Here is a 24557-nt window from a genome sequence, read left to right on the forward strand (position 1 = left end):
GGCAATTTCCAAGCATTTGGCATCTATCCAAGCTGCTTAAAGCAACTCCATGTTCCTCACATCTCTATAACGTTATCTGCATTGTGGTTCATCACACAGGAATCTGCTTTCATTCATTTATGACAGGTGATTTTTGGAGTCCTTAATGCACTCCTTCTTGAACATAAATTTTAAACGTATTTGATATCTTAAAGCTAGTCTTACACTATGAAAAAGATACACCTACACTGTTATCTCTTTTTAACCGGCTTATACTTACAGATTTCTTTATAAAAGCAATAACCTCCTCAGAACAGACGGTTAATTTCATACAGTAAACCGACCTTGTGCAAGCTACCTTTCAACCCCAAGCCACCGAAACAAAATTCCTAACAGCAAGCAGGAAAGTAAAACAGCTGAATCTGCAACGTCGCGTTTACCTTTGGAACAGGACAGTTTTTGGACAAATGCCCTGGTCTCCCACAGTTTCTGCAGGTAACGTTCTTGTCGGCTGTGTAGTAGCGAACACTCGTGCGCCTCACGCTCGCGTAGTTACAGATCTGTGCCTGCAGAGAAAAAAAGAGAAAAGACATTTATCACTTCAACCACTCACGGTTTGCTAGAAAGAGTCATTGCTGGCAGTGTTCAGCCAGCAGTCTAACACAGACACCATTTACACATCTGGAGTCGAACTGCACAATTCTGTTCTACACAGACTGGCACTGTCTGGCTCAAACTTTCAGTTCAGGACATGATTTTTTCACTGTTTAAAACTACAGTCGTGAAATTCTGCTTTCTCTCGGTCAGCTGAAACACTTCTACTCACTGTGCAATTTCTTGATGAACTGGAATTTTTATTAGAATGCAAATATAATTAGTAGTAATGGCAAATTCAGGTCACAAGTTCTCCGGAACACATGGAGGGAAACTTGGACAAAGTACAATATCATGTAAGTTTAGATAACCTGCAATTGTACAGGAATTTTTTTTAAAGAAAAAGGTAATTAACAACCGTGAATTAACACTGTGGACAAGCAAATCACAGGAGTACAACAACATGAGTTCTCTCACGAGAAAAGCTTTGTTAATGTCACCCTAAGGCAACCTGCCTGGGTAGGAGTGTTGGTCAGGTGGTTCCTAAGGTCTTTTTTGACCTCTATCGTTCTGTGAATGCATGACATAAACTGTAACAGCTCTTGGAAAGAGAAATCAGGAGATGGACCTTCTAGCTGAAGCTTACTCTCCCTGGGTGCTAGGGTACCCTCCACAAATGCTTCAAGTTACAGCCTAATAGCTTTAATGGCTGAGCTGAGCCCTTCCTCAGGAACTGCAGGCTGCCCAACCGCCCACAAGAGACGTCTGGTGCCGCAGTAGGAGTAAGGATCGAGCTGTCACAAAACAGCTACTTCACAGAGACTGGGAAGGAAGAACTGAGTTTCTCATTGTTGAGGAGCTCCTGTCCTTTCCTCTCTTCACCACTATTTGTCTGCCTTCCCTGACAAGTGAATGTCCTCCTAACGAACAACTGCTCGGCTTAACCTGCCAACGGAAGGACATTCTTAAGGCTTTCAAGCAAAAATCCCAGATGGATTTTCCAGGCCTGCTTATTTTGGTCAGTTTGTTAGTAAACACAAAGATAACAAACATGAAACAATCTGGTTGTCTGTGTTACCTCTAGGTCTTTATTACTGATGGACCAGTCCACATCAGTGTCTCCTGGAAAACAGAAATACAATGAATTATACTTAACTTAAGGACATTTTTTTCACAGTATATTCAGATTATGATTACAGATGTTACCGAAATTGGCAATAGATTCTGAATGTACCAAACAGAGAAACAAGTTCTATTTCCAGGAAAGGAATGCTATCAACCTGCCTGTCAGCAAATCTGATCCACCTTAAAATCAGGACATGCTCAACCAGTTGGACCGTATCAGCTGCTACCCTCTTTTGCCCCTTCATCCCTAGGGTACAGATTTAAGCAGGTTTCAATTTGTTCAGATGCAAGGAATCCAGAACCCACTGCAGAGCATGGCCAGCTTAAGTACTTGGGTTGTCTGAGTGGGAGCATAACACGAAGCTAACACACAGCCCAGACATACCCTTCTTCCTGGTGAATTCAAACATCCTATGTCTTCAGCACGGCTTTTGAAGGCCGCATGCCAAAATGGCTTTATGCATAACCACAGCAACTAAGGCTAATCCAAGTAACGCTATTCCAGAGCAGGGCCTGGTAAGGTGCAGTAAACAAGAACAGCACACTGAATGAACAGCTATCACACCACGACCTTCTGACACACAGAACTGGAGGAAGGAAAAACAAAAAATCAGAAGGAAATAAAAGGCAAAAAAAAACACAAAACGCCCTGGAAGAACAGGGATGCAGTAAGAGCCGTTTCAAAGTTCTGCATGTCAATGGTGTTTACTTCTCTCACTGTGCAACGACGGCTGAACACTGCAGTATCTTTCTTACCCTCACAGAGGATTCATGTCAACAGAATAGCTGGCTTTGCCTGTACTTTCACAGTAACTTACAACCCGTGTGTGAGTATATCCCATGTCTGCAGGCTAACGCCAAGAGTTCTGTCCTCTGCCAACAACTGAAATCTGAAACATCTGTACATGTTATTAAAACAAATTGCAACATCAAGAATTACAATTATTAGAAAAAAAAAGCACTACAGATGTATCTAACTTTGATTGTATTATTCATTTCCAGTAAAAGATGGGCGATTAGCAACTAAAATCATACCATATGCAATATCACCTGTAACTGTTTAACACGGTGCAAAGAGCAGCCATGACAGCAGAGCAGCAAGGTCCCAGGCTGCAGTGAGCGAGGATTCACTTACATGCAACAGCTGTGGGCACAGAAATTTAGAGAAGAAGCTGCTTGCCTTCAGAAGGCCTCAGAAGGTATGCAGGGATCTCCAGTGAGGTTCCCTCACCTCCAGTGAGGGCTGGGAAGGGGTGGATCCTGGCTCCAGCCCTTCTGGCCACTCAGGTACAGTACATTGCACTGCATGCACCCGAGCTCCCCTGGGCTGGCCCTGCCTTCCTACCAGGTGCTCCATCACTGCTTCAAGCTCTGCTACACCTGCAAACTAAAAAAAGTCATAAATTCAGCTGAAACACAAAGCCCAGACACAAGGTATGTCCCTAGAACATATGGTGGGTGCTTTAGAATTATACCTCTTAGCTGCTCCGCTTCATCTAAAGTCAGGGCTAGCTATATCTGACTACTCTCAGCAATGCCCTAGAATATGTATTTTTTGCACTAACGCCAAAATCTCAACAAGCATCACACAGACATTAACAGCAACTTTGCTGGCCTACCTACAAGCAATTGGAGTGGTACATTATATTAAGTATGTTTAAGTCATAGCATGGATAGCAGCTGGCAAAGCAAAAACTGCAATGCAAGATCCAAATGCTTCACCCAAGCATCATTCAGGATAGACAAGACCACCATAACAAAAGGTGGTATCACCCATCTAGGCCTGGAGACTGCTCCTTCCAGGCTGCCTGGGTTCCAGCAGGGGATGGGAGGAATAGCACCGTGTAGGATGTCTCTAATGGAAGCTATTCGTGGGTATGCCCAAAGGAAAATTAGGCCTTTTGGTGCCTAGTCATTAAAAGTAAAGAAGCACACTTACTGATATATTTCAGTGCATTATTTATTACTTGGAAGCCTATTAAGAAAATTCATTCATAAAGAAAAATATATTTGTAATTCAAATGAGTCCTGTGAATGCCACATTTCATAGAAAGGCATATGCAGGATGGTTGACAGGCTACAGATCAAAATTACCAGCAAATTAACTCCTGTTAATCATCAGACATGTCCTTTCTAAGAACAAACAACCAAGTTTCATTTCTGTGCTGTCAAAACCCCCATCTTCCCTGGGAAAACTGTGATAAAATGATTAAAGAATTGCTCGTGTTAGAAACTCAAATGGCTCAAATTAGAAAATACTCAGAAAAGCATTAAGGTGCAACGCAGCACTACAACTCCATCGGCTCCGCCTCCTGCCAGCCATCCTCCTGCCCTCCTGCTGCCTCCCAGGACAATGCCCATCAGCACATGCAGAGCGCTTTGCCCCCGCTCTTCCCCCTGCGCTGAACTCCTCCATACCTGGATGTAAGACCAAGGACACAGTCCAACCCACCACCCCGGGCACTGCCAAGAGGAGATGCTCCGGGACCTCCAAAACTCCAACCAGAAGCCTCAGATCCCGTCCTGGGACTGAGAAGGTAATTTTGATCTTCAGAGCTCAGACACAGAACAAATATTTACGGTGATTGCTGAGTTGTGCTCCCTGGTAAACACCACCACAACAAAACCTGCTACCTGTCATTTCTCACAACATGAAAGCACGTCACGGTTCTCAGAGAGGAACGCACACACAGGATGGCTGTCTGCCTCGGGAGCTGAGGGGAGAAGTGCTTTCCTCCTCTTTCACAGCACCTCAGTGCAGCAGCAGCTTAAGAGCCATCCGGATAATCTCTGCCACAATCCCCACAGCTCTGTGAGGAGATTGTGCGGTCATCCTGCAGAAACAGAGCAGACAGGATGTAAAGGGTCCTGCGAGTGCATTAGGAAAACCCCTCCAGAACATCTTCAAAAATTTGTTATACTTTCCCTTCTCATCTTCATTTGTTAATAGCTATCTTTTTAAAAATAATTATATCAACATCTATGCCTCCTCTATGAAGTTATTTTCTTCAGGGCTAGCTATATCTGACCTTCTCTCAGTTGGAAGAAATGGCCTTGTTAAGTTGCAGAACAGAACAAAATGACAGAAAAACAGAGGCCAGAAAAAATGGCATGCAGGATGCATGCATGCAGTTCAGGTTAAAATGGAAGCCCTGAGCAAAGGTCTGCCTTTATGCAGCGCTATCTTTAGCTGTCCTGTAGTCCTCTACAAGAGCACACAGTGCACAACGACTTCGTTCTTATTTAGAAGAAGAATGTTCCAAGATCACTGGGATTCACAAACATCATTCCACTGGAATGAAAATGTGAATCTCAGAGCGGGGCTCAACACGAAGCCAGATTTGCAGTCACTGTTCAACATGCTTTCAAGCTTTCTTTCTTTCATTTGCAAGAAGGGGACAGGCAGGGAGGAAGGACAACGATGAGCTGTCAGAACCTGGAGTTACCCAGAGGAACAATCCATTTCTGCCGAACAAAAAGTGACCTGGAATAAACAACAAACTACTCAGGATGTACTCTTACATCCTGTACTGCTGCTGATCCTAGCAACCAAACACATGACCCCCAGTGTGCGAACAGGACGACCTTGCCTAGATTTTTACCTCTTCCAAAGTTGCACTTTTATTTCCACTTAGTGGAGCCCGAAGATTGCCAGGTTCTCTTCCCCCGCAAAGGTTTGTTTGGTTTCTGCACATAAAACCACTGTGAAACCGTAGAGCCTGGCTGCTCAGCTTTGCAAATGAAACGCTCCCTTTTTGTGAAATGGAAAAACAGGCCCCGTTGCCCCTTACAGCAGGAATATACATGCAGCCATTTTATTTACTGTATTTTATCAGCTGCCCTCAGAAATGGGCGCTTCAAGTTGTGACAATCTGCCACACAGACTGAAGGGAAAACACATTTCAGAGCTGAGCAATGAAAATTGGTCTTTGAGTGATAATTAATACAAGGACGCCCCAGAACGCAGAGCCCTAATTACAGCCCACTGTAAGAGCTCCGAGGTAAGGACTCAGACTTCTCTGTGAACAACATTTACAATTTCACCGCTGCTGGCTGCCACTGCAGTAACAAACAAGTTTAGGATGGGCAAAAGGTGATTTACTTGACAATTAGACACCTGCTGTTGTAACGGGTCACAGGGATACCTCTGTAACGCTGACAACTTTAAGAGAGCCATGAACTCCCGCACAGGTACAGTCAGTACCACCGGCAGTTCAGCGGGAGACACCTCTCACCATGAAGAGACACTGCTGCCTCTGCCTCCGATGCCCTGCCATGCATGTGTGTGTCTGTGCAGACACACGAGCAGCAGCACACATTGTGTGTCGGTGAGAAAACACCTCCAGCGCTTTACTTTCAGCAGCCTTTCATTGACCCAGCGTGGCGTTTCCGAAAAGCGTGAAACGATTAAAATGCAAACACACATTAAAATACAAACTTACAGTTTGCTTTTTCTAACGTGCACGCTCACACAACTGTCCCTCCTTTCTGTCTCATGCCATCAATACTGCTTCTGTTAGACCTGACCACTGCTGGAAATGTTAATTCACAGAACTCTGTGGCTCATGATTTTCAAAGCTCAGTGCAACATTTGCGGAACAAAGTAGGTTTTTCTCTCTTTTTGGTGGGTACAAGTATGGGGACCACAGGAACAGTTAAATTCATGGCATGGTTGGTCTACCACACAGTCGGGGGAATTCTTTAAATAGAGCCTGTCACTCTCTTTGCCCATCAATGGGATTTCCTTCTCAAACTGCTGATTCGTTCAGGTACACAACAGAGGAAATTTCAGTTAACCTTTGTTTCACCCCAGGGAGAAATCTGTCTGTAAAAGTATAAAATGAATAGATTAAAAAAAAAAGAAAAAGAAAAAGAGAAGAAAAAAAAAAGAAAAGCTGCAGGGTTATTCTTCCTAGTGTTCACAGCAGTCAACGTTAAACAGAGAAAAGGAGGCAAACGTGAACATTTCATTCCCACCAGAGAACAAGGTACAATACATCAGTTAGAAATTCCAACGTCTATACTGTGATTCCAAATTTAGAAGAGGAAAAACTGAACACAAATCTGTTGTTCCCACAGGACACATCAAGAATCCCTTTTCTGACTATTTCCTATATGCTTGAAAAGGACTAGCAACTTACTTTGGAGACAAAGTCTTGTTAGTTGTTTGATTAAGCTGTCTTAAATACCTTTTACATTCTAACAACCCTTGGTCACGAGAAAAGTAATGAAGGCTAACTCAGGATTACATACGGAAAAAATGCAAAAACACTTAAAATTAGAAGTGCAGCCAAAAAATAAAGGGAAGTTTGGGCAAGATTACTGACAAAAATGGCGCTGTGTGGATCTAAACTGCACATGAAAAGGCCCGTTTGAGATACAGCTGCAATTCCAAAGCTGGAACAATCACTTTCGTTCTCGGTGACGCTCATCTGACAACAGCCTTCAGTATCAAACTGAACGCCACTGCAAACCTCTTCCCAGCTACCTGTGACCATTTTCAGGCAGAACTTGGGCGCTACGACCATGGGGCACAGCAGACCAGAAAGCCTCGTCTCCATGGAGCTGATTCCTGATGATCAATAGGATGCCAGAACTGGTTCTTTACTAATCACTAGGACAGTTTTACCTTCTGGATTGTTATCGTGCAGCCAGCTAAATGGTGATACAGAGCTCTTCCAGGGAAGCAGCTGCAAGCAAAGCTGGATGCTGTATGAGCATGCTAAATCTTAATCATTTAATCGGCACTTGAAGAGTGGTATTTATCGCAGTTATCTGCATTAAGAGTCCCAAAGCCTAACCAGTGCCTCCCACTGTTCTGATGAATTTACAGACTCCTCCATATAGAAGGCTAAGATGGTACTTAGTGCATAAGACTGGAGACTCAAGAGAACTTTAGTTAACTTTTCCAGTACTGTTTTAATGGAAAATCCACAGCTGAGATTTGCGAATTTACCGTGGCATCGTATCACACCTTCACTGCATCAATATAAAATAAAGGAGATACAAATGCAAAAGGTGGAACAAATTCCATGAAGTGTCCTGGAATGAGGTCTCTATTTTGGCAAAGCTACTGTGGCTGAAAAAAATACCATAAGAGATGTGGTTGCAACATTATGCTCCTCGCCAAAATGGAGGGCATACAGAATTAAAGCTCCCTGGAAATGACTGCTTCCTACTTCAGCTGGAGCACAAACCTAAGGAGAACTGTAAACACCAACTGCCTTTCAGCAAAACAGCACAGTTCTTTTCATGCTGCTGTTCAGAAGAAGCATGGAGCTAAACTCCTGAGTTTGAAGAATAATCATGTGGAGGATTATCTGGGACATAGATAGCTTAATCTGGGCTCCTGTCTCTATTTTTGCTCTGAAATCTAAAACGCATTTAACAGAGTTTAAAAGACAAGCGTATTTCAGCACAGGGTTACTATTAGTCTTTCAGTATGGGCTAGGATTTAGGTTCAACTTTCATTAACATTAGTATTTAACTAATACTGTGCATTAGGTGAAATCATTCTGGTTCTAACAACTCCTGCCTGCACTGAAGGTCAGCTGAGTCTCCCACGTACAGAGATGGATGACGGAACACAAAAAAAGACCAAAGTGTGTCCAGGATGATGCAGAGCTGGTGTGGCCAGGCTGGAACGGCTCCTAAGGGGACAGTGCTTTCACATTCTCTCCTCAGGAACATTACAATGAACTCTGTAGCCCTTGTGCTTTGATTCTGGTTTGGCCCTTCTGCTGTTTGTAAGAGAAGCAATTTGTAGACTGTTAACAAAACAGAACTTAGACCGTGCCCACAGTTTCTAACGGTGTTCTCACAGACACAGCGGAGGAAAAGCCTCAGCACTTCCTAAGATGCAAGAGGAGGTGTGAACCCCTGGGTGCTGAACTGTCACATCCCCAAAACACTTTACGAGTTTTTAAAGGCAGTGTAGATCTCAACAATGATCATTAGCAGCCCAACAGTGGAAGCAGAACTGAACATGGAGATGTTTGGGCTGCCTTCACTCCCAAGTGAAACAAATACTGAAGAATTCAATCAAAACCATGCTGAACATTACATTTATTCTGAGAGCACAAATGCAGTTTGAGCTAAAGCTAATATGGAGACCTGGAACAGATGGCATCTACTCAGACTTATCCCTAGTTGTGTTTTGGTCTTCTAAGGACTGTAACAAAGAAGGAATAAAAAACACGTGCAGAAGATCCTGAAGAATATTCACCCTGAAAACAACACTTCTGCATTTCAGTAGAAGAAATTAATTTCAGTTAATGGATTTTCCATAAACTAAAAGATCCATCAGAGAAAACCACCCCATCTCCCAGTGGGAGGCACGCACTGCACCTCAGCACTGCCGTGCCCACGCTGCATCGTCCCCCAGCTCATGCTTGACAGCACAACCAAGACAGCAGAGGTGACCTAATAACAATCCAGGCCTCCCATCGCAAACCACGAATCACAGATGCTGCTGACAAGGTGTAAAGCATGACGTCATTTAGTGAGAAGAAAACTCAAGGCTTAATGCTCTGCTCCGATGCTGCTTTTCTGACCTTAATATGACCCGGGCAGATATAGTTTAGCCCGTATCCAAAAGCACTCACCACAAAGGCTAAAATGTCATCTCAGCACCTTCCCCATGGTTTGTAAGTGCACATCAAAATTACGTACACCTCTGTGTCTGGAGGTGCTCAAGAAATGTGCAGATGTTGTACTGAGGGCTGTGGGGTAGTGGGCAAAATCAGCGGTAGGTGATCCTGGAAATCTTTTCCACCCTTGGTGATTCTGTGATTCTTCTGAGAGTCACCAGCACGGGGGTTTGTAGTTGGTCCTGTTGAAGATGTACACCGCTCTCAAACAGCTGGGGGATCACTGAATGCTTCAGGCTTAGCAGTGCCAAACAGCATTAGCATGCTGAGGATGCAGAGTTTCAGCATTCATACTTCCTATGAATTATGTTATGCTTTGAAATGCAACGAAGAACCCATTATTTTGGTATACTTTGCTTTGTATGAAGTAAAAGCTTGGAACAGAAAATAACTATGATGAACTTCATTCTTTTGCTTGCAAAAGGGAAGCGTGGAGCTCCCCAGAAATCCTTCATACTGGAAGAACAGTATGCTAGGAAATACAACTACAGGGCAACGGAAAATGAGCTGACCTTGCTAAATAATTCTTACTGGCTAGTGGGATGGTTTTATCCGTGCTTGAGGACCAAAGCAGAAAATATGCCACTCTTTCCTTCTCTTCCCCTCCCCCGCAAAAAAAAGGAGAGGGAAAGTGGGGAAGAGGAAATGTAACCTCTGCTTACAAATAGCAAACAGCAGTTTTCACCAAGATTATATCATTTCTGCTTACCTAAACATTTCCCACAAGAAATAAAATTGAGACCCAACATTTCACCTCCTTTTCCTGTGAACACTGGAACAGTGGTCTCCAAAGTGGGGGGCACACACCCTGCCTGGAGGGTGCACCAGCCACTGCATGCAGAACAGGAACAACCCAGAACCAAGATATTTTATACCTCCAATAAATTAAAAGGAGATGTATTTTTTTCTCAACTCTCTCGCCCTTTCTTACCTCCTTTTTTGTTTACGATTTATAGTGTAAATAATATATCCACACAGAAGTATATACATATTATATATGGACAACAAACAAATATACAGAAACCGGGGCTGTGGGCAGAATTTTTACTGACAGAGGGTGCATGACTAAAACAGTTTGCAAATCTCTCACCACAGCCCGGCTTTCCCTGCTAGGTCTTTGCCCAACAGTAAAACAGAATGAAGTCAATTTTCCCTCGTGAAGCCTGCAATGGATCGAGAAATGCAGCTCCTACATAATGTTATTTCCAGATCCTCCCATGGTATGTTTAAAAGACCAGGTATATATTCCCTTTGATCAAAAAAAAAGCTTATGTCCTTTGCCTGCAGAGGAGAACACGGAGTAGCTGCAGCTGCCACTTACACAGTTGTGTCAAACGTGTCCTGTGCAATATCTAAAAGACACTTATTTATGCTTTCAGATTGCTTCTACAGTCTTGGTTTCGTTTCTGTTTTGCTTTTTTTAAATTTTTTCCCTCCTCGCAGATACCATAGCAATAGGAAAATCCTCCAAATTTCTACCAAACCCAGTATGGACTTCAATTACATTAGTGAAAGAGACAACTTTCTTCCAGACCTATGACACGCGGGGCCCTCTAACAAGGAGAGCCTTTCAAGCAATTAAGGTCCTTGATAACCTCTTCCCAGAGTTCCATCATAAAGAGGACAAGGAAAGACAGTCCCAACACTCCCAAACACTGCTGCAGAACGGTTCCTTTCTGGCCACCTGTCCTTTTTGCACCCAACGTCACCAGGGCTTCAGGGCATTGCTGGAACTGACCAGTGTGGCTCGCAGTCCAGACATTTATCCCTGCGATTCGTTTTTTCCCATGCACTCAGCTGTTCAGGACAGTTGCCATGAATTTTCCAGTCGTGAAGGTGAAGTGTTGTGCTGTGCTCGCCTGGGATTATCGGAGTGTGAAAGGTGGAGGCAAGTCTTATTTTTAGGTTTTTTTTAATACCAAGGACTGGTTAAAGCATTTTACTGGGAACTGCTCCAAAACGCTGACACCAAAAATGATATAATCTGATTCTGAACTCCTGCATCTCTGGTAACACCGCGGACGCGCAACAGAAGTCAGAGGAAAAGTAAGCCCTGTTTCTAATGAACTGCAATTAGACAACAGCAATGCAGATGTCTGAATGCACTACTAACCAAGTTTCAATAGCCAACAACCATTAAACTAGAACCACAGTGCTTTTTGTTGTATTCCGTGCTCTGATTTATACTTAGAAAGAAGTGATATATAAATGTAATCTGTGTTGGATGTAATTACTGCCCTTATCACTGTGCTGCAAACAATTGCCGTTAAAATTCGAAAGTCCTGTTCTCCAAAAAAAAAAAATTAATTTTTTTCCAACTTTTGGATGAATAAGTAATGAGTAAACATCAGATCAAGACAGAAGTGCCTGACTCACGTTACACCAGGTGGATTCTGCTCAAGTTCTTCCACGACCCATGGCTGCGCTCAGGAGTTCACAGCTGCGCTGCAACAAACAGAACTCACAAATCTCTTTGGCTGTAACTTGCTTTTTCTGCATTTTTATTCTGAGAGTTCAGTAACCCCTCAATGAAAACGAATGGAACGTAACTACTGAATAGTGGTGTGAAATTATTTTTAAGTTAGCTTTTTAGGAGACAGTTAACAGCAATTCTTCCTGGTGCTGTCAGGGCTGGGAGGAGGGCTGCACGCAGACTGCTCCCACCTGAACTCAGAGTGCTTCCAACTCGCAACAGCTCTGTTTGAAAAAATCTGTGCAGTTCATGCTTACAGACCTCTTAAAAAACTCTTTGTATCCTCTTTCTTAGAGCAAACTTCTTATGTTTCAGTGTTCATTTTTTAATGAATAACATGCTTTAAGATAAGCGTCTGCTTCAATCAGCTTGATAATTTCACGCCTGGGACTGAAATATCTGTATTAATCCCTGCATGCTGACTTTTTCTCTTTTTTTTCTTTTAAGTTTAGATTTAAGTCAATCTTTTCTGATAAAGGCTAATCAGTTTAGTCCGCATACATCAAGTGAAAGTCCCTTACAGTGCTCACCACATAGAGTTACGATTCTACTGTGCAACATTACTGCATATACTTTCTGTACTGCAAGCCAGGGCGATAATTTCTGAAATCTTTGATTCAGGTTTTCCCCTTTTCTCTGCACAATAAAAAGGGTATCCGAATCAGTGACGAAAGGCTGCTTGTGAAACAGATCCTGCTTCAACCTAGCAACACACAAAAAACTAGCCCCATCACTGGGGAAAATTATCAATGCCTCATTTAAAATGTGCAACCAACCAAATTTCCTGAGCAGCGTAGTAACTCGTTGCTCCTTTAAAAACAAATAATACAAACACTCTCTCAAACTCCCACTGTCTTTCATTAGGTTCTAAGTATAGAGGAAAGAGACAAGAAAAGCAACAAAACGTCACGTCTGGGACCGAAGCCCTCAGCAGTACAGACTCTGAACTGGGAAATGGAGTCACCACAGATCTCATGAAAATGAATTCAATTTCTAGTACAGTCTTGAAGAGCTGAGAGCCAGAAACATGAGACAAACCTTGCAAGAGATATTTGTGATTGAAGACGGCAGCATTGAACGGGTAACTTCAAACAGACCAGGTAGACATCAGAAGGCAAAAGAGAAGACAATTCATCTCTACCCTCTTGTCTTCAACGAGTCATCAAGCGTGCTGAGCCGACACTGCAGGCCAGCACTGCATGTAGGCAGTATTAACGTTCGTAGATTTCCAAAGAGAAGAGCTGCAGTCCTGTCTTATTTGTCATGTCTTCATAATGAAATGATAGCCACATCTGAGAGGCTTTATTTGCTGTGGTTTTATGAGACTGCCAAATACTTGCAATATAAAACTGGTTTCTTTTTTTTTTTTAGCAACACTGATGGTTTTGGTAGCGAATCAAAGTCAAGACATCTTCACCTGAACCTCAAAAGCTATAGGTGTAGAAGGGATTTGGGCTGGAGTAAAAGCCCACTCCAGGGACTGTTGTCAGCAGAGACAATACTGGTGAGGAACAGCACTTCATTACATTAGTAACAGAGCTGCACTGGCAAAAGTGCATCACCGAGTGCAATGGGCTCATCTACACAACAGCGTGTGACCTCACACTCAAGTGGTTTTACACACGCGCCTTGTTCTGCTGGCCAGCAATTACCCGAAGGTTTGGCTCTGGTGCTGAGTTCAGTTTATAAAAATGCACCGATTACAAACCAGGCTCACAATACTCTGCCCATAAATGTCTTCCAAAATGAAGGTGCGATAAAAGACAGCAAAACACTAACACGTGTGGCAGTTCAGATGTGCGCTGCAAATAGCCTCCGCTCATTGTGTTGGAAATCCGTGAGCAATAAAGAAATTCCTGGGCGCTAGCCATCGTCCCCTCTTTTAATGCGCACTGGTGATTCAGAAGAATTGGTGTGACTGAATTCAGAAATATGTTTTGCATTAAAAAATTCTACTGTGTGAGGTTGAAAGTCATATACAAATTGCCAAGAAAATGTCCAGATAGTAAATACGAAATTCCCTGCTTGCACATTTGCCTCAGTTTAGCCTGTGTTCATATTAGCTCAATAGCTCAGAGATGAAGGAGGTAAAAATGTAACTTTTAAAATGTTTTTTTTTTCAAAGAGAAGTGCAGAGGGAAGTACAAGAGAGTAACAAGCTGGAATTCGTGATCCACTAAAACTCTTGAAATGATTTTAGAAAATGAAAACACAGTGCAAAACTAGAAACGCAGACACTGAAGAGAAATGCATCTAAGCAAACCAGTTATTTAAACAAAACTTTATAACGTTCACCAGCATTATCACAGTGAGTGAAATGAGGGGGGCCATCTACTTACTATTAATCACAGAAGGGAATGCACAACTCACTTGCGCATCATTTCCCTCTCTTGGAAATATAAAGAATGATAAATTAACTGCTTGCTTGAAAAGAACATATCTAAGGAGTTGTAGAAACACTCGTTTCCTTTTTTGCTATTGTGTCTGATGACATGCTCTCTGAATTACATACCTGCCTCCAGCCTTCATTATTTTTGTTTCATTATAATGAAGATTACACTTTGACTTCCAAGGTTCGTCACCGTTAAAAAATCCTACATAACCCTTTCTTTTCATTGCAATCTGAGTACCGTAATAAAGATTCTCTCGCATCCTTTCTTTTTACACATATTTCCTCTCCCTTCACCACTGCTTTGCAGTGGAGGAAAAAAACAAAACAAAACAAAACAAAACAAAACAAAACAAAACCCCAAACCCTCCTAGAAAAAAAATACGCACACAAAATAAGAAAAAGGTATTTTTCTATTGACATGGAATAGACAACTGGAGGGCACTTAAAACCCAGAGGAGGTTTCAGCGCCGTTATGGATTTCAAGGGGAACACAGTTGGTTTGGGGTGCGTTGGCGATCTGCAGCAGGAGAGGAGCAAAAGCAAGGACAAAAAGAGAATATAAATGGCTTGATCGTACACAACGTTTCCGCTGTTGAAAACCTACCAGAGGGCTACAACATCCACAACGGCCAATTTTTTAGTCCAGTCTCCATTTGCTTTATGAGGCGCCCATGGCATTCCACAGAACCGCGGCCGGTTGGTTGTGTAAACACAACCAGCGTGATTGACGACGATAAGCGGAAGTCTTACGGCCCTTCCACGGTAAATTGCAGAGGACTACGTGATAATAATGGCTGTGAGAAAACATAAATAATAAAACAAAGGCAGGCCGCGGTCTCCCACTTCCGCCCCTTTCATTTCTCGGGCGGAACAAATAAGCTGCAGGGCCGGCTCGGCACCAGGCTGAAGATCCCCCGGATGGGAAGGCACCGGTGGGTGGCCCAGCTGCCTCCCAGCCGAAGCCCTCGGCAGGGCGCCGTGCCCCGCAGCCGCCGGGCCAGGCGACCGGCCGGATCCCGACGGGCTCCGGATGACCGCGCGGCACAGCGGGCCCGGGACGGCCTTCGCCCCTGGGACGCGCCGAGCTGCGGACCGGGCTCGAAGCGGGGGGCCGGGCGTTCCGGGACCGGCCCTGCGCAGCCCGGCGCTCCCCGGCACCGCGCGCGCATCCGCGCTGCTCACCTCGTCCCGCGCGCGGGCTCCTGGCGGGCACCGCGCTCCCGCTGAAGGTTTGCACACGCACTGACACTGGGAAGCGGGCTCTCACGCAAGACTTATGGTACAGTTAGCATTTCGAACATCTACGGCTCCGACAAAAAAAAAGCAGCGGGGTTCCACTTTAACAAAACGGCGTTCAGCTGTTTTGTCAGGAGCAGTTTTACCTGCTGCAGTGTGCTGTTTGTTTTGACAAAAGAAGGTACTACAGTAATCCCCCGGGTTATTTTGGGCACAGTTTCCAAAGCTTTTGCACATGACTGCAGGCTTTATCCGTGTCAAATAATAGAACCTCCTTTTTTTTTTTTTTTCTTTCTCTTCTTGAATTCGGCCGTTCTTGCACTCAGACAAATTTTAAAAAATTAAGTTTCTGTAAAACACAGTGTTATCTTAATAAGTTCAAATATTATTAGACTATTCCCCAGGGGAAGAAAAGCAATATGTTCTAAATCGAGTAGTTGTACGTTTTGCAGAAGGTGGCTATTTTGAAATTAAGAAATGCAAATGATTCTACAGTTTGCGTGCCTCAAAGTAAAAAATAACGATATTAATGTTGTAAATGGAAGCAGAAGATATTACCGCTTACGCACGAGCGTCGGGATGCTAAGGAACCCAAAGCAATCCTCAGTCTAAGGTTTTCAATGGCACAGACTAGTGATCACAGGATGCTGGTGATACTCTCCAGTTACCCTTGGCAACCCTTCTCAACTGTAACGATGCTGCCCTACAATAGCTTTCACTGGGCAGCTTTCTCTTCACTTAGCTGAATGCTTTGGGACCATCTGCGTCGGAAAGCATAAAAGGCCAGCCTGCCTGTGGGCCCGTCACTCTGAACACCACCTCTCTGACCCCGATTAAATACAACTTTCAATCCCTTTTGTCCTCCCTGTTGACTTCTCCTATTAAGGGAGCCCTTCGACAAAGAAAGCGGAAGAGTGGACTAAGTGCCCCCAAGAAAGGTGATGTCTGATACTGCTCAACACAAGGATTAGCAAGCCAATACATAACAAAAGCAAGTCTGGGGGAGGGGTAAAGTGGAAAAGAAAAAAATAGTTTTAGCCAGGTCTTTGACTAATTCAGTAGGTACACAGTTCAACAAATAGCTACACAACAGGCCTGCTCTGAAAGAAACAACCACTGAGGAACAATAATTTGAGGAGATACCTTTCGGCATCGTGACACAAGGCCGTGACATTGACAAGAATGGTAGATATATCATTTGCTCCTTAAGGTTTATTGAACTGAATTTTGTGGATGGGGACGTGGAGGGGGGACGTGGGGGGGGCACAAGAATAATGCTGAACACGTTTTTTAAGGAAAGACTGCTTTCTGCAGGAGGTTTTCCTAAGGTATCTTTACTTCAGTCACTGAAGCTTACTTTAAAGGCAACGGCACTGAACTACACATGTCAAAAACGATGTTTGCTAGAGAAAACCTTAATTGCTTACCAGAAAGAGGTGATCGTTTCCACAGCTATAGTAAGAAGCTATCTGCCTTTCGAATGTATATCGCATCTTTGCAAAAAAGAATAAGCAGTTGTAATCGGATCCCTTGCTGAACCTTTGGCTCCGAAGACCTGCAGTAGCAAGAGGGTATCCTAAGGAAACAACGACTGTAGGCACAGCTCCTGCTGTCAGCGCCTGGGGGTCCTCCCAGCTACCGCCAACCACATTCACCCAAGCTGCCTGGCAGTGATTATCACCTGATTCTCCTGAAAGAAAAGTCAGAAAACGCCACAGAACTTAAGGTATCACCACTGAGGAGCCCAAAGCCAAACAGAAGGGACTTCTGCAGTGAAGCAGCATAAGGGATGACTGCAGATTTTATTTCCACCTAGACCAATAACAGAGAAAGTAGCAGTGATTACAAGAGAGAAAAACGACAACTTCCCTCATAGCAGATTGGAATGCACAACCTAGCTGTGTTTGCACGAAGCAGCACGGTGTAAGCCCTGCTCTTCTCAGATCCCTTGGTGGGACAAATCATTACAAAGAGAAAATTGAATCGGGGATTAAAAAAAAAAAAAAAGATTTGGACAGATCATCAAAGCTGCATTCACTTGCCAGCCATCAAGAAAGTCACATTTGCTATTTTCATCAACATGGACTACTGAGAAATTTAGTTTCCCCATATAAAGTGCTTTAAATATTCTTACGGGAGTTTGCTCCACACAGGCATCAGCACTGCTGGCTCTATCTGATCCTTCTCATGTAACCTGCTTCTCCCAACTCCAGCACTGCTGTCGCACCTTATTTAACAAATGACTGTTCTCCAGGCTGCACTATGCCCAAAACATTCCTGTGCTGTGTCTTTAACACAGTCTACCCGATCACATTTTGGTACACATGCTACCTTTAAAGCGAAAGACAGAATTACAAAGAGAGCCCCGCAGGTTGAGCTGGTCCAGGCACACAGCACAGTGTGGCTGCCACCAAAGGAGGTTTCTTCCAGCTCTGGCTAAGATCAGCATTCAAGCTTACTGCAACTGAAATCGCACTGGGAAGAAGCTACACTAAATTCTACGCTAGAAGAATTTACATCAGCTCACTTCTCCTGGGGTGGTAACAGTAGAAGTGGTGTCACATCAGCCGTAACAGCTGCCGAAATCAACAGTCAAAAATGGTGCGTTTCCACCACAGTCACACATGGGTGGCAAGCAGAGCAACGGCGGTGTGGAGCTTTCCATGCAGTCCCTCTCAAAGCACTGCCACAGAAAGCTCTGCTGCAGCGTGGAGCTGGCACGAGGTGACAGAACAAAGCACACCCTAAGAGTTGTAGGCAGAAAGCAAAAATGATCCACTCAGAATATGCTGACTGTACAGCTGTAATACAGAACCTCCCTTGCACATAAATCAGTTAATAATCTGTGTGGTGGGGCCAGGATTTTACCAGCCATCACTGCACACCAGCAGGATCAGCACTGCACCATTCCCCAGTAAAACTCCTTGACTCCAAAACAGGCTCCCGACCACACCAACCCTCCTAACTGTAAGTTACGCTGTACCAAATTCTGGCCTCTGAGTACGCGGTGCAACGTGAGGCACAGCTGCCACGTCTTGAATCTTAACTAGGTGAGGCACAAAGAACAAATAACTGCACTATTAACCAGCAGGTAAAGTTTACCACCCCAGGCACTGTTTCCATACACCACTTTATCCAGTGTTTTTCTATGGGTTCTAGCAGCAGCTCGGGCAGAGTTTTTGCAGAAATCGGGTTTTCACCGACAGCTTTATTAACATTAACCACATTCCTTTAAAATTTTCTTTTGAAATTTAACACTTTATTTGGCATAGTCAATTTAGACTACAGATATATTTCCTTCTTCCTCTTTTTGTCTTTTTTGAAAGGTTAAAAAAATCCATCAGTAAAGTCCCCAAATGGGCACCACTGAAAATCGGTATTTCTCTATGCACTCAAGAAAGTAATAGATGGGAAGCTGTTTCTAATAGTTTTACCTTCTGTGTTATCTGGAGAAAAACAGATTCATACATACAAAGTGGACTGTTTCACAAGATAGTGCTGCAAAAAATGAAAGACTGTTCCAAAGTAAAAAGTGATTATTTCAGACGAAATGAGAAGCTCCAATGTCAACCCTACTGCCTGAGTCAGCAAAAAATCAAAGCTTTGCATAGAATAGGAAATTGGAGATTTTCCGTAAATTTACATTTCTTTTTGCTGAGCACATTTTTGCTCGGACGTGAAAGAACTTCTTAGAGACATTACTAGTTTCAGACATTGCTTTTTGCCACAGGGCTGTAAAACGCGGCTGGTTGGGGCTAGAATTCCATTAGTACAATCGGAAGAATTCATACATTAATGCCAGACATGAGCCACAGCGGCCGTGGAAGTCAGCTATTTTTCAGACCCGTGCCTGTGGATAACATCACACAAATGGCCTTACTTATTCACTGATTTTTAAGATCTCCTTGGCCGCATTAGGAAGCGTCCAGCAAAATCTCGAACTCAGAAACACAAACGGTAGCCCCTGGAGCTGGATGGCGCACGGAGCTGCAGGCAAAATGCAGACGTACGTGTCTGTCATCCTGCGTGCTGCTGCAATAAAGTCAGGGAAAACTTGGCCAAAAAAACACTGCGCTGTTTATCAGAACGAGCAATATCTATCACCCACCTTCCATATAAATAACGTCAGGATTAGATAACTAAATACGTATCGTTTTGGTATTACCGTCTGTCCACAAGAAGTTCCTTCTCTAGACTACCCTCATGACTGTAAATCTCAGAAACCTTTGAAGAAATTGAAATTGAAGGAAGTGAGAACAAGTGAGTACAAGAGAGTAAAAATCCTGGTCCTGTGTAGGACCGGCCCGCTTTGCCTTGTCTGTTATGTGCAGAATCCTCCCCACACATCCTACTGAAGAGATGCAGCGCATGCTCCCTCAGGCCAGCACAGCATCACGGTCACCTCCCAGACTTACAGAACACTTATTTCAGGGCAGCATAAGAAGCCACAGTTCTCCACGTAGTACGACGATAAAACAACATGAAAGTGGATAATTCCCCAAGACAAACCAGACTCTGTATGTAGGGTGCTTTCAAAATACTTCAGAAAATACTTCAGAAAAATGAGACACCCGAGTCCTCAGGCCCTAACAGTTTGAAAATCCAAACTTTTCTCACAGCAGCTGCTTTTCCTGTGGCCATTCCTTATGTATCTCCCGAACTTCTGAAAGAAACACAGAAGCGCACGTGAAGTCACCATCTGAAGCACACCTAAAAACTCCGAGTTGATGCGGAAAAATCTGTTTTTGTGAAAATGTCTGTATTTCAGAGAGAAACCCAAACACTGCTCTCCAGCCTGTGCCCGGTGCTGTGCGCTGCTGCTACCTCCGGCGCTGCTTACAGCCCAGCACGGCACACAGCTGGGAGCACGGCCTGCCCTCACACTCTGTCTCTGCGGAAAGCCCTGCAGAAGAACCGGCCTGAGCTCTGGGATCAGATGGAGCCACTGAGGCCTGGCTGACTTCCAGGCGCCCAAAGGCGGTTTGGCCACCGTGTAAGTAAACAGCAAAAGGAATCCTGCAGGAAAGAAAATATGCTCACTTTACACCTTGTGGAATAGATCCCTGATTCTCAGAAAACAACGTTACACAACCTGCTGATTTATCCACGGTAACAAATATCCACAGTGGCATTCTAAACTAAAGGCACTGAGCTTGGTTTAGTCAAGACGTCTTTTAATAAACACCTTTTTAGAGACAGCTTTTAAAAAAGCTGGGATAAGACCGGTTGGTGTTTGCCTCTTTGCTCTGGCAGGACATATTACTTGCGTGTGATAATCTCTCCTCGTGGTTTTGTCTTTTTTGCCAATGACAAAGCAGGGTTTTTTGGCTACTGACGAGAGTGCCCAGCATCTGCAATGCAGACAGACATCTCAAAAAAAGGAAAGCTAGAGTCAGAGAGCAAAGTTGAGCAGAAATAGCTGGTCAGAACTACGAAAAATAGTGCAAAACACAGAGGAACTAGAATTGCTTTCTCTTCCTGTCACCTTCCCTCAAAAAAATGGATTTTATGAGCAAGTGACCTAACTTGAACTGAACTGTTAGCATTCTTTGCTTAAACCCAAATGCAAACCACTCTGTTCCATCATACCAAATGCCAGAGCCATATTAAGCACCACAAACATTTATCAGCTGCCACTAAGGTAATTGTTTCTTCATTTCACCAAGCAGTAACACATATGACTGGGCCAAGAGAGAGGCAGCAGGCAGATCACTTCTGTCAGTCCTAAGGGTTTGGAAAGAGGAAGGAAGAAGAAGGTGCTGAGGGCAGGGAGGAGGCGGGGAGCGCTGGGTGCCGGCGTTACGGGCCTGCTGGCTCTGCCTCTGCCAAGGGCACAAGCCCTGGGGACGGCAACGGCTGAGGCCAGCGGGCACCAACAGTGCAGAAATCAGCACAGCTTTTGTCTGAACAGCTGACAGAGAGGTGAAGTGAAACTAACCTAAAAGATGCCAGACTCGAGGCCAGCGGAAAGAGCAGCCCAGCCACAGCTCAGCCATGAAGGGCGAAAGGAGGCCTGGGGTGTGCAGCGGAGCCCACCTCAGGGCACTGTCAGCACAGAGCGTGGATCGCAGGACCGAGCCAGTCGGTGTGCTGCAGGGATGGCAGGCATCGGAGCTGCTATAACGGAAAGGGCTCACTGAAATGCAAGGTGTACCTACAGCACACAACTGCTCTGCCTGCCAAAGATGGCGGAGGATGTACAGGGACACGAGGAAAGCACTACAAATTTGGGTGACTTTGGGCTGCAGCCAAGGAGGGCAAACATCAGAGGGAAACATTCAGCCCCACTGCCCTCAGCATCCCATGGGGCAGTGTCAGCAGCGCCCAGACTGCAGAGTGCTGCCAGCAAAAACTCACCAGCTCAGCAGGGAGAAAACAACAACAAATCTTCCTGTGGGAATGGAAATAGTAGTTAGAAACAAAGTTCTGACAGCCCACAATATTTCAACACAGTGAACAGGGTCTCCCTTTCCCCCTGGGTTCCATACGCTGTGAAAAGTCCGAGGAACCTCTAATCTGAGCTGGGCTGGCTGAGGACACCCACGTCACCTTCCTATTCAGTGGAAACCTTGACAGTCAGCAGCAGAGCTCATCTGACAGAACAGCATGAAAACTGCGTAGGAGTGGTGTAAGAAGGAATGCTGCTCGGAACGCAGCACTTTTGTGGGGCACTGATGTGGTTATCAGTACATGAGCAAGAGCCCAGATTCTCAGGATTAGGTGACAACTTTACGTGAAAGCTATTTTCATGGATTTTTTTTTTTTTTAATTGCATTTTCACACTTCAAAAATTGAGTTGTTTGCAGAAGAACAGTGCCTGACAGGAATTTGTCTTCACTCACACTTGTAACTTGAGTGCAACAGAAGAAGTGCAACCAGTGCCCTAGCTATGAATAACAACAAACAGAGCAGAATGACCCAGAGAGGCATGAGCACAGGCAGTACTCACAGCAGCACTCATCGTGTTCTTCTGCCTACACTTTCTGAACATAAGGCAGTACTGCCAGGACTCTCTCTGCAAGCAGTAATAGAATATCAGTTAGAAGAGCTGATTCCAGGAAATAGTTAGTACTGTTTGCTGCCATGTCCCCAAGGCGAATTTACCTCCAAGCTGTTTATTCCTATTCACTCTTCTAGCAGTGACATATGCTGCGAGGAAAAGACAGAAGCGTAAGATAATTCAGACATTTGAAACTTTTACCTCAACAATTTCTGAAACATATCCTTTCCATTCAGGTTTAAGAAATAAAAGGAGATACAGAATGAGGTTAAGTGCATCTTTTGTCAGTAACCTATCTTCTCCCCATGGTCTCGTAAACAAGCTGCTTTCTTCAGAAATACAGCAGACCTTCAATTTAAATTTATGGAAAGGCTGAACCAGAGGAGCCCACACTCAAATAATTTTAATAACCTATTAAGTTGCGACTTCAGATTCATTTTATAACCGTGTACCTCAGGGAACAGCACTATCAGGATAAAGATAGATATTTTTTTCTTTTAAAGATAAATAGCATCATTAATCTGCAACATTTCTTTTCTATTATCTTTCAAAATGAGGAGTTATTTTGTTCTGATCTTGAGGTAATTAGCCTTCATTCACTAGCCAGAAAATGTCTGTGTTCTGAAAATTAAAAATGTGTCATTAAGTGGAATTTACCATAATGTCATTTATCTTTATATAGTTCATCAGTGACAGCAATGGGCCTGGGAATCCATCAGCTTTTACCAAGGAAGCATTAAAACAAATTGAAAAACAGAATAATCCCAGGCACTCTTTAACACAGTCAAAGCCATTTGGGTAATTAAATAGTGGTATTTAAAGTTTTAATTTAGATTTTCCCCTCTGTTCATCAGCAGTCAAATGAGATGTTCATATTCATAACTGTTTGTAATAAAGGGTTTCATAAAGCAAACGGAATATCAATGCTGTTAAAATTAGAGAGAACACAGAGAAATCTATCAAGTGTAAACAGGGAAGTTCATTCCTACCGCAAACTATTTTCTGAGGTTACATCGGGAATAAACCCTTGCTGTACCTGGCTCACTTTCCATAACAAAACTGCATAATTTCTTTCATGTCTGCGCTCCTAGTAGTCAAAACTAACTTCATTTGCCTCTCGGTTCTGAACGTCTTGTTACACAAAAATGCCACCTTCAGGAAGCGTTCAGCGTGCTTCCAGTTCCACTGTGTTTCGACCGCTTGCACATTCATCTCAAACATCTCCTATCCTCTGTGTTCACCTCTTGAGATGGCAGCCTTCCGTTTTGCTCTTGCTGCCATTGCAGTGCAGCAACGCGCCCAGGAAACCAGCAGGCATTACGAACAATGCCAGCGGTCGTTATTTGTGAACTCGGATCACTGACAAACAAACTGCACGACTGCACTCGACTTCAGGACAATTTTCCAGCTGTACTGGAACAATATTATGGCAATACTGTGAAAGTCTGTCGGCGTTTCTGCTCAACCTGGAGTGGCTCACACAAGCATCCCATCTAGCACTGCAGGGCTGAGTCAGCACACCTGGACGTGCCACCACTCAGCAGGAAGATGACAGCTCTGATAGAAAGGCCAGCAATACTGCTTGCAGAGAGTTTAAACACAGGTCAACGTCAGCTTCAGGACACTGCTTTAAATTTGTTAATTGTGGTTTGATCACTTAATTACAACTTAGATGGCAGCAGAACCAATCTGTAAGAGCTTACCAGTTCGGCTCAGTAAGAGCAGTGACGGTGCTCTTCTGCAAGGCTCTGTAATGGCGTGCTGTCTTTTTTTGCCATAATTAAACCAGGGGGATAGAAAAAATAGCTCCTCGTTTAACAGTTTCAACTGAAGCAAGTTGGAGTAATGCAATTTTCAGCACACATACTTGCTCGCCATCACCCTACTGTCTATGGCACAGCTGGTTAAAATACAAAAAAACCCACATCTTCTCTGTTCTGGGTGCAGCTGGACTAAACTAGATCAAACCTGTCAATAGCAGCTTGGTTAATAATATCTGTCCTCATTCTCAACGGTAAAGAGAGTTGAAGTTTCAGCTTCTCTTGTGAATGAAGTCTAGTGATTCGTGCTCGGTCCTCTTTTAAAAAAGCAGGCAACTTCAAACATAGC

At 43.9% G+C, this 24557-nt stretch overlaps 1 protein-coding gene across 3 annotated transcripts in view; it reads right to left on the minus strand.

Moving 5' to 3' along the window:
- The window catches only part of ZCCHC7 (zinc finger CCHC-type containing 7), a 111230-nt gene that overhangs the window by 39066 nt on the left and 47607 nt on the right, over nt 1-24557 (minus strand). For all 3 annotated transcript variants that reach the window (XM_042882921.1, XM_042882919.1, XM_042882920.1), the window contains 2 exons: nt 1652-1695; nt 420-545 (listed from right to left, as the gene is read on the minus strand). In XM_042882921.1, coding sequence (XP_042738855.1) covers nt 420-545; nt 1652-1695 — 170 coding nt within the window. The remainder of the gene's footprint in view (nt 1-419; nt 546-1651; nt 1696-24557) is intronic.

Source organism: Lagopus leucura, unplaced genomic scaffold (genome assembly GCF_019238085.1).
Source record: "Lagopus leucura isolate 7727_CA_CO unplaced genomic scaffold, USGS_WTPT01 Super-Scaffold_100036, whole genome shotgun sequence".
Lineage (NCBI taxonomy): Eukaryota > Metazoa > Chordata > Aves > Galliformes > Phasianidae > Lagopus > Lagopus leucura.